Source organism: Bison bison, unplaced genomic scaffold (genome assembly GCF_000754665.1).
Source record: "Bison bison bison isolate TAMUID 2011002044 unplaced genomic scaffold, Bison_UMD1.0 scf7180017864293, whole genome shotgun sequence".
NCBI lineage: Eukaryota > Metazoa > Chordata > Mammalia > Artiodactyla > Bovidae > Bison > Bison bison.
Window position 1 is genome coordinate 1,389,387 of NW_011494865.1, and position 10,852 is coordinate 1,400,238.

Genomic DNA, 10,852 nt, shown 5'->3' on the forward strand with positions numbered 1-10,852 from the left:
GGCAGGGAGGCAGCGTGCCAACGGCCAACAGCTGGGCTTGGGGCTGCTGCCCAAGCCTGCTGGGCCCCAGGAGGACCTGAGGCCCTCTCTGTAGGAGTGTGGAAAGAGTCACTTTTCCCCTCACTTAAGCACACAAACAACGTGATGTTGTTGTTATTTAGTTGCTAAGTCGTGCCTGACTCTTTTCTGACCCAATGGACTGCAGCCCTCCAGGCTTCTCTGTCCATGGGATTTCCCAAGCAGAAATACTGAGTGGGTTGCTATTTCCGTCTCCAGGGAATCTTCCCGACCCGGGGATTGAACCCACATCTCCTGCCTTGGCAGGCAGATTTTTTTTTTTTTTTTTTCCACTGAGCCAGCAGGGAAGCCCACACAAACAACTTACCTCTTTGAAAAAATCAAGGCACTCCATATAAACTAAAACAGCCTTGACTCTTACCCTTAGTCCCACCACCTTCCCTCCAAAGAGGTAATCACTCTGCACCCTGCCAGGCATTTTCTTACATTTTTCTTTTACATACACATGCTTGAGTTCATAGAAAATATACAGGATCGTCTTGTGTGGTTTGACTTTACACAAATTGTGTCACACAGCCTGTGTCATGCTGCAACTTTTTCCACTCAGTTTTTGAGACTGAACCTTGTTGAAACATCCAGAGATCTCATTCATTCCTTGCCCTTGCCATATATTTTTTTTTTAAATAAACTTTCCTTTCTCACTGGACATCTAGGTCATTACAGACCCAAATCTCATCGTCAACATGCTTATTCCTGTCTCTCAGCCTACGTGGGTGTTTTCCTGGGAATGTACCCATTGCCGGGTCATAGAGTATGAAACTTTCAGCTTTAATAAATAATGCTGATTTGCCCTTCCAAATGGCTATGTTAATTTATTCTACTGGCAGTGTTTGAGAAAATCAGTTTTTCTACAGCCTCACTAATACCTGATGTTATCTTAACACTTTTATTCTTGCCAGTAGGTGGGATCCTGTTTTCATTTGTTTCCTGGTTTAGCAGGAAGGCTAGCACGTGTGTGTGTGTGTGTGTGTGTGTGTGTGTGTGCGTGTGTGTATTCACTCTCTTGTCCGTGAATGGCCTGTGGAGTTCTTCGTATTTTCGGCTTTATTCGTCTTTTGCCTCTTAAAGAGATATGTTGAAAATATTTCCCCCAGTCTGGTTATAAAGTTGTTCGTTATCCGTGAGCTAAATTTTAATTCTGAGGTAGTCAGTTTATCAGTCTTAATCTTATTTATTTGTATGTATTGATTCTTCATTTTTAGAGAAATCCTTTCCTGCTCCTAAGGTCACATGGATAGTGTGTTTTCCAATAAATGTCTGTAGATTTAAAGAAATAGAGTCCTTGGCTCTACCCCTTTGGAATGAAGTTGGTGGGAGGGTGCTGGAGACCAGATGGGCTGAGAGATGTAAAGAACCTGCCTGCCAATGCAAGAGACACAGGTTCAATCCCTGGGTCGGGAAGATCCCCTGGAGAAGGAAATCCGATGAACAGAGGAGCCTGGTGGGCTACAGTCCATTGGGGTCACAAAGAGTCAGACGTGACTGAGCACACGTGCACGCACGCTATGTAGGGATGGCCCGTCACCTGCACTGGCGTCCCCTGACGGCAAGCCAGCCCCGAGAGGCAGGCAGGGAGGTTCAGAAGGCCGCCACCGCCCCCCCGAAAGAGCTGCCTGCTGCTGTTGTCCTCCCCACAAGGGACCCCTCCTTCCCGGCACCTCAGTACCTGGCACCTCTCCCCCCAGCTCAGTGTGAAATCCGCAGGGACCTGCTTGCAGGTAGCAGACGAAAGACCTAGAGCGAGGGCAAGGTGGAATTCCCTCCCGCAGCTCTCTTCGGAGTCCTTCTCCGACAGGCATGCCCACGGCCGGCATGTGGGGCAGCCCAGGGGAGAGGCAAGGTGCCCCAAGCGTCTCCTGAGACGCCGACCCGGAGGCCCACAAAGGTCACCCCGACCAGACTCCCTTGATCTGCCCCAAAGGATGCCTGGGTGCCCTTCTGCTCAGTCCTCGGAAGCCGCTTCATTTCTCCTTAACTGCCCCCACAGCTTCTGAAAAACCAGGGGCTCCCTCCCTCTGAGAACCCTCCTGTCTCACTGGTGACAGTTGCCTTTTAGTTTTCTTACGAAATCTCTCACGGGGCTTTGATGTCTCAACTGCATTTCTGAAAGTTGTTCCGCTTTGGGGTTTTGTCCTTCCTTTAGAGTTCTTTGTGGCAGAGGTGGTAGGTCTTTCCTTCCCCCCGAAGCCCCTAAAGGCCCTGGTCTTTATGAGGGGGTTGCCTGCTGACACAGCCCGCTGACACCAAGACCTTGGCTGTGCCTGCTTTCCGGGCTCACCCGCAGATGAACCTCTTTTGTGAATGTGGGGAAGGGAAGAGCAGGTTGTCCTGTTTAGGGGGAAGCGGAGAGGAAAGAAAGAGAAAGGAAAAGAGAGAGAAAGCATCCTTTATGAGCTTAGTTTTCTCTTTTTAAAAAGTAAAAGATGCTAATTGGGGAACATGATGTAAATATTGAGTAAAGAAAGTAAACTCTACTTGTGTGTGTGTGTGTGTATGCGTGTGCACGCACGCTCAGTCGTGTCTAGTTCTTTGCCACCCCATGGACTGTAGCCCTCCAGGCTCCTCTGTCCATGGATTTTTTTTCAGGCAAGAGTGCTGAAGTAGGTTGACATTTCCTCCTCCAAGGGATCTTCCCAACCCAGGAATCAAACCCGGCTCTCTTGTGCCTCCTGCATTGGCAGGGGGGTTCTTTACCACTGCGCCACCTGGGAAGCCAGACTCCATGCACTGCAAAGAAAATGTTTGCAAGAAAGAGTGTGAGGACTTCCACCTCTGAGGATACAGAAGACTAGATGTCTTCTGCATGGAACTAGAAATTCTGGATAAAGTCATTTTTAGAACTCTTGTTAAATACTTGGCTAGACTCCTGCGAAAGGGAGGAAGCTCCTTGCCCTCGAGAATGAGAACATGCAAGCCAGAGAGTTGAGCCTGTCTGGTGCTAGTGTTGGCCGTGGGGTTTCTGGCCGTGCCAGGTGGTCACATGCTGGAGAGAAGAGACAGAATCACAAGGCCTGTCACAGCTGCTGGACCGGAAGACATCCCAGGAAGCCAGGATCTCAGACTGTGTGCTCAGAGCGTTAAGCGGAGGTAGTGTGGGAGGTGAGGGCAGGGAGGCGGAGGAGCGAGGGGAGAAGAGGGCAGAGGAGAAATGTGCCCGTCATTCCTTAGGTCTAAATGAAGAGCAGAAATGAGGGGAGGCAAAACCTTGGCAAATTCCTGTGTTTGGGGCCAGGATTGTTACTATCTGTGTTACTTTCCCCCCACCGCCCACCACCAATAAAGTGAAGCCAAGTATTAGGTTACAGAATGTATTGGGGTGCTGACAGTGTTCTACCGCTGGAGTGTCACAGGGCACAGCTCTAAATTTACCAAAACTCAAACTGTACACTTAAAACGGGTGAGTTTTATGGTATATAAATTATCCCTCCATAAAGCTGTTTAAGGAAAAAAAAAAATTCACCCACCATTCTTCTAATCAGACATGTCTTTTAACGTTTTAGTATATTTCTCCAAGCTTGCATTTCTTTGTAGGGATACTATCTTTTAACCTACCAAAATCACAGTTACAAAGTTTTTATCATCATGTTCATTTAAACATGTAATGTCTTTCCCAGTGCCATTGCAATTATTGGTAAATAGGATTTTTTACTTGGGTCTTTAATGTATATTTCAAAAGTGTATATTGAATACCTTCTCATTTTAAAATAATTTCAAGCAAATCAGTGATACAGAGGGCAAAAATTAAAGTTCTCCTGTTGATACCACACACACACACACGCACACAACTACATATACACACACACACAGTCCCACCCACCCCCAATTCTCACTTCCCTCCTCCTAAGTAACCACAGTTCACACTTTGGTTAAACATAACTTTTAAATGGGTATGTAATTTTCCATATGATGGGAAAAAAATCATACTCACGTGGTTCCCCGCTTTGGGGGTATTTAGGTTGTTTCCTGGTTCAGCTATTTCTCTTAAAACATATTACAGAGGATTTCACTGGAGGGAACTCAAAGCAGACCAGAGATTTAATGGCCCTATGTTACTCTGGTGAGTTCCAAGCCATCAAGGACAGGCACTAAATTAGACATCAAATCTGGCAATAACTTCCAGCTAAGAGAAGGGACCAGGCATAAGCTGAGGAAACCCTGCTAAATGCTTTCCCTACCTGTTCTCATTTTAAGGTATCAAACATCTCCAGATCAGGGACATTATTCCCATTTTATAGATGAGAAACCGTGGTTTAGAGGGGCCAAGTGCCTTGCCTGAAATCACACACCATCTCATGTAGAGCTAGGCTCTAAGTTGTCAGACACCAAGGTGAAGTCTTGATGATTCTGTAACCAAATGGGGGGCTCTTCCTTTCCTGTCTTCACTTAATCTGGGCAAACACAGTCAGAGGTGTAACCCGCCAACGCCTGCAGGGAAGCACTGAAATGTTACTGGGATTCTGGGTTTGTTGGGTGTTTTTTTAGCTACAGTTGCGGTGCCTAATTCACAGCCAGTATTGTATAGTAAGTCCCCCACACACGAACTTTCAAGTTGCCAACTTTGAGAGATGCAAACGTGAATTCATATGTCCCAGCGCGTCAGTTAGTTCACATCTCTGGCATACGCTGACACGCGAGTGCATCCCCTGCATGTGGCTGTGCTTTTGTGCACTTTAACGTACAGGACTGTATAGAGTGCAGTAGTAGAGTGTCTTTATTGAACCCAGCATGTTCAGAAGCCAGTGTAAAAGCAGCAGGGATGTATTTGATATGACTGTAATTTTTAAAGTTCTGTACTATAAGATTAAAAATGTCTTCTTAATTTTTGGTGTTTGTTTTTTGTGTATTATTTGTGTGAAAAGTATTAAAAACCTAGTCAAGTACAATACTATGTACCCAACCCTGTTAGTCGGGTACCTGGGCTAACTTCTTTGGACTTAGAAACGCGCTCTCAGACCGGAAGTCGTTCGTTGCGACTGTACTGTGCTTTATGTATTTTATTCGAGCTGGTCCTCACAAACAGTGCTTTGAGTGGGTTGGGCATGATCCCCATTTTTTGGATGAGGAGTCTGAAGCCCAGAGAGGTACAGAAGGTTGCCCAGCATGACTCAGAGGAGGGACTCGGAACCCAGTGTGTGTGACTGCCAGGCTGGGGTCTGGCGCCGAGCTGTGCCGCCCGACAGAACACACACCAGCCCATATGTGTCGCTCAGACTGTGCAGCGGGCTGCACCTCACCCTGCTCTCTGTCCCCCTCCTCCCAGACAACAGCGACCTGATCGCGTGCACAGTGGTCGCCAAGGACGGCGGCATGCTCCAGCGGTTCCTGGCTGTCGATATTTACCAGATGAGCTTGGTGGAGCCCGACGTGTCCCGGCTGGGCTGGGGAGTGGTCAAGTTCGCCGGCCTTCTGCAGGTACGATGGCTGAGAAGCCTGGAAGCTCTTCTCCACTGGCTGTGCAAACACCCACCAAAGTGTCATCTTTACAGTCCAGTGCTAATGACATAAGGGCTGTGTGAACAGATTACCCCTGACAGCAGTTAGAACACCTCACAGATAAGGGCCAAGTTCTCTTTAACCAAAACTCACTTCTGACGCCCCTCCTCTGTTACCAGATACGGTGCTTTGCCAACTGCACGTGTGAATGGAACTGCGTGTACTGTCCTTCCCAGGTGACCCAGTGCTAAAGAATCTGCCTGCCAACGCAGGAGACGCAGGTTCGATCCCTGGGTCGGGAAGATCCCCTGGAGTAGGAAACGGCAACCCACTCCAGTATTCCTGCCTGGAGAATCCCATGGACAGAGGAGCCTGGCGGGCTGCAGTCCATAGGGTCACAAAAGAGTCGGACATGACTGACGCCACTTAGCGTGCACGTACTGTTTTTAAAAATTGTACACAGGTACTCAAAAGAGGGCGTGTCTGTGTGCATTCTTTATTCTGTCACGTTGCGTGTATTCTACACTTTGTTTTTTTTCACTCAGTGAATGTTTTAGAGCCCTGACTGTTAGTCTGTGGAGACTTTCTGGTTTTCTTGTACCTGCTGCCTGCCCACATCCCAAGGCGGAGGTAGTCAGTGTCCTGTGGTTGTCCCCAGCTTTCTACCTTCACATATGGTGCTGCCGTGAACAAAACTGTCTGGACTTCCTTGTGCACTTGGGCTAGGGTTTCCCTAGGGCAGGTACCAAGAAGTTGGGCTGGGCTCATCTCCTCTCTAGAATGATTGTTGCCGCTGGTGATTTATGGAAGTTCCTGTGTCCTCCGTCTCTCCATCAAGCCTGGGCTTTTAAATTGCCAAACACCAAGCTGGAGCTTGGGTTTTCTTACTGTTTGTCTAATGATGGTGACTAATGCCAGCTGGTTGGTCAAAGGAAGCATAGAGCCAGGCGAGTTGAAAACAGCCTTCCATCCCGCGCCCCCACCAGACCCCCTGGGCCTTACTTGCCCTGCGCCGGGCCTGTTTCCTTGTTGGGCAGTCCTGGCTGTTGGCAAGGCCTTGCCGGGGCCAACCCACATCCGTCTCCAGTGTGACCCCCCTCCCCGAGATGACCACCCATGGGTTTGAAGATGCTGTTGCAACCATTTCCCAGCCTCCTCTTTTTCAAGATCTTTCCATTTAAAAAATGTCTTTTACAGAAGGGTGATGTGCACAGCAACCATCTGAAGAAGCTCGCATTTAAAAAAAGACTTCCACGTCGGAGACTGTCCATTAAGTGACTTAGTGCTGCTTCTTATTTGTCTAGGCTTATAATCAATTTCCTTTAGAATTTAGTGTCAGGAAAGTGTTTTTCTCCCTCAAAGGATTAATACGTGTCGTCCATCAGACAATGAAAGCCACATAAACCTTTTCTTTTGGTCTTCTTCCAGGAGCGCCTATTTGTCAGACTGTTACAACGCGCCAGCCTCTCTCTCCATTTTAAAAGCATAATATCTCATCTAATCCCCACTGCAACGTTCCGTGCCAGGTGGAATGCCTGTGGACAGTCTCTGTCTTGTTTCATGAGCCTTTTCAACATTTCCGCCCCCTCCTCTAGCCTTTGACTTTCATGCTTGTCTCCTGTCCTCTGCTTTTTATCTCAAACCTCAGTGGGAAGCAGATTGTTTGCACAGAATCCATTCTGAGGCTTTGGATCGCATTTGTCCTAATACTTGGTCTACGTGAGTCCTTCTCTACCTTTCAAGGGCAACTTTCTTCAGATGTCTCTTTCTCAGAGTTAGCTTTTTTCTTTAGGGACCAGGAATTTGTCAGAGACATACAAATAGGAGCTAATGATGCCCTCTTCTTAAGAGAGAGGGCCTCCCTGGTAGCTCAGTTGGTAAAGAATCTGCCTTCAATGCAGGAGACCCCGGTTCAATTCCTGGGTCAGGAAGATCTGCTGGGGAAGGGATAGACTACCCACTCCGGTATTCTTGGGCTTCATTTGTGGCTCATGTGGTAAAGAATCCGCCTGCAATGAGGGAGACCTGAGTTCAATCCCTGGGTTGGGAAGATCCCCCGGAGAAGGGAAAGGCTACCCACTCTGGTATTCTGGCCTAAAGAATTCCATGGACTGTATAATCTGTGGGATCCCAAAGAGTTGGACTCAACTGAGCAACTTTCACTTTCTTAAGAGAAGCAGGAAAGGAATCGTTAGTAGGTGAAATCATGCCAGAAAGAACTAGGACCTTGGGTTTGTTATCTCTGGTTTCTCAGAAGCAAGAATTGTTAGGGTTTGGGACTTCCCGCTGGTCCAGTGGTTAAGAATCCGCCTTCCAATGCAAGGGGGTGCGGGTTCAATCCCTGGTCAAGCACTGTGATCCCACAGGCCGCTGGCATCCTGCACGTTCACCAGCTGACTCAAGTCTTTATGGGGACAAAACCAGCTGCCGCAGCCAGCACCAGCCACTGAGCCGGCTGTGCTTCCCACCCTGTCGTCCCCCACCAGGGCCAGTCTGGTTTGTGCCCATCCTCAACACTCCTCAACACTTGGGGACTGATGGTCTCCTTCAGAACAAAAGCAAACTTCAGTCTGAAGGCCCTTGTTCTAGAGGAGACGTGGGTCCACAGCCTCCAAGCAGCGACCTTCCTAACGGAACGCCCTTCCTAACTGAACCTGACGGAAATCCTTTCTTTGGCCCCCTCCCCGCCCCAGGACATGCAGGTGACCGGCGTGGAGGACGACAGCCGCGCCCTGAATATCACCATCCACAAGCCTGCATCCAGCCCCCACTCCAAGCCCTTCCCCATCCTGCAAGCCACCTTCATCTTCTCGGACCACATCCGCTGCATCATTGCCAAGCAGCGCCTGGCCAAGGGCCGCATCCAGGCGAGACGCATGAAGATGCAGAGGATAGCGGGTGAGTGCGGCACCCCTCGCTGGGTGTCCTCTGAGCCATCAGCATGGGTCTCACATTGACCTCGAGCGCCCTGATGACTCCTCTAGGAGAGGACACCCGCGATGCAGGAATCAGTTGTGTTTTGGTGAGAGGGTGGAGAATCCTAAGCGTTTGGTTTCTAGAATGTCTGAGGCTGCTCAAAGAGGTGCGGCCATCCGTGTGGACAGTGGTGCTCCCCTCCAGCACACGGCGTCCTCTAACTTATATTTGCAGAGTGCCTTGATTCTCATTGCCTGGAAGATTCCATGGACTGAGGAGCCTAGTAGACTACAGTCCATGGGGTTGCAAAGAGTCGGACACGACTGAGCGACTTCACTTCACTTTGATTCTCGTCTACCACCTCTGACCCTTAAAACCACCCTGGAGATGAGTAGGGCCTGTTCACCCATTTTATAGATGAGTACACTGAGGCTTGGTGACTTGCCCAAAGCCACACAGGCAGCTGGTTGTCAGAACCCAAAGGCAGGACTTCCTGCGCTAAAGCCCGTCCCTTCCTCCTCTCCGTTCCCAGCTCTCACGAGAGGCAGCCCTGCCTGATGAGGGGGCCGGGACCCAGCACTGGATTCGCAAGCGTCATTTCACGTGGCGCAGGGATGCGGTGAATCAGTGAGGAGACCCTGCGCCATCCAGTGTCAGGAAGGCCCCAGCTTTCTTAGAAGGTGCTGATGTGAGAGCCTTCCCTTCATCAGGGCAGAAAGAACAGCATCCTCCTTGGGGAAAAGGCATTCTATCAACTCCTGAAATCACCACCAGCCTATCTCAAGAAACCAGGGCCTTCCACTGGGGGAGAAGGGGAGTGTTCTTGAGGGGTCTCCTGAAAATAAACACTCAGAGGGCGGGGTTTCTGGGCATGGTGGGTTCAGTTATTTCCGGCATGTGCTCCGTTGATCGGCGCAGGCCTTCATCACACATAGTCTGCATCTTATTTCTCACTTAGCTGAAACTTGGCCTCCAAAATCATTACAGAAGCATTTTGTAATGTGCAAAGTAACTTAAATCATTCAGTCCTTTCTCTAAAGATTTATTTCCAGAGTGTGTTTTTTTTTTTTTAATGTAAAGCAATCTCTCACAGTTGGCATGAAGGCTAAATATTTCATTTGAAAATGGAGAATTATGCTGTGAAGTGGCTGTTAGAACTAACGCCTTGGGTATTTCCTTCTTCTTTTTTTTTTTGGCCATGCCATGCAGCATCTGGGATCTTAGTTCCCCGATCAGGGATTGATCCTGTGGTCCCCTGTGTTGGAAGTGTGGAGTCTTAATCACTGTACCGCCTGGGAAGTCCCACGCGTTGGGTATTTCTTAAATAAATTCTAAAGGGCCCCTCCAAATTTTGCTGTATTGTGAGATTTGTGTGTGGAAGGGAAGACAGCGACAGATACACGCACACAGTCATAAATACACAAGCACAGGTGCGTGTGTGTTCTCTCTCACACACACTTCCCTGCACGCATAGATTTGTGAATTTCGTGGCACAACTGGCCCCGTTTGGTTCGGGGTCTGAAACCGTACATAATGCTAAGCCTTGGTACGGTTTTTTGTGTATGGAAACCGAGAATCTGAGGTGAAGATAGGCCTGGCATTCCTCTCTGAACCCCGTGCAAGGCACCCCTTGTGTTTTGAGCCTCAGTCGAGACCCTCGGTGTCACGCTGGTCTCCCCAGCTCAAGGCTACCGGCTGCCTGCCTAGAAATGCCCCAGGGATGTGCCTGGCTGGGCCACAGCCACACCAACTACAGCCACCCAAAGTCTCATCACCTACACTCCCATCGTACGTGCTGAGCCTGAACCACGGGTTTGTTTGAACACAGCCCTCCTGGACCTTCCGATCCAGCCGACGACTGAGGTCCTGGGGTTTGGACTCGGCTCATCTTCCGCCCAGCACCTGCCCTTCCGCTTCTACGACCAGTGCCGCCGGGGCAGCAGCGACCCCACGGTGCAGCGCTCCGTGTTCGCCTCTGTGGACAGGGTGCCAGGTAAGCCCCCCGCCGCGCCACCTCCTGTCCCCTCCAGGGAGAGGGAGAGGGTCGATTCCAGGACCTTCTGTATCTTGAGCATTTGTAAGCATCCCTTCTCCTCTCAGAAACCCAGCTTCTTAGAATTACCAAAGTCCAGTGCAAGATCAAACACAAGCCCCAGAAAGAAATCTTGGCTTTCCCTTTGATGTTCCATCACCGGGGTTTGGTTTTCCAGAGATTTGTTTGAGGATGTAGAAGAGCTTCTCAGAATTAAGGCTGAAACTTTCTTGGAAGTTTCTTGGAAATACTTAGAGTATTAGTAACGAGGTTGTGGAAGAGTCATTTCCTTTTCCATGTAGGATGACTAGAAAGAGTTGGTGTGTGTGGTTCCTATTTAAGCTCCTAAAGAAGTGAGAATTCAGAAGAAGGTCCCACTGCCCACAGGGTGGC

At 49.2% G+C, this 10,852-nt stretch overlaps 1 protein-coding gene across 2 annotated transcripts in view; it reads left to right on the forward strand.

Annotated features, from left to right (window-relative positions):
* The window catches only part of CLEC16A (C-type lectin domain family 16, member A), a 229,142-nt gene that overhangs the window by 165,137 nt on the left and 53,153 nt on the right, over positions 1 to 10,852 (forward strand). The window contains exons 19-21 of one of the 2 annotated variants that reach the window (XM_010850663.1): positions 5,339 to 5,490; positions 8,205 to 8,409; positions 10,256 to 10,420. In XM_010850663.1, coding sequence (XP_010848965.1) covers positions 5,339 to 5,490; positions 8,205 to 8,409; positions 10,256 to 10,420 — 522 coding nt within the window. Of the gene's footprint in view, positions 1 to 5,338; positions 5,491 to 8,204; positions 8,410 to 10,255; positions 10,844 to 10,852 lie in introns of those variants that run through there. The other variant, XM_010850664.1, reaches the window with a different exon arrangement.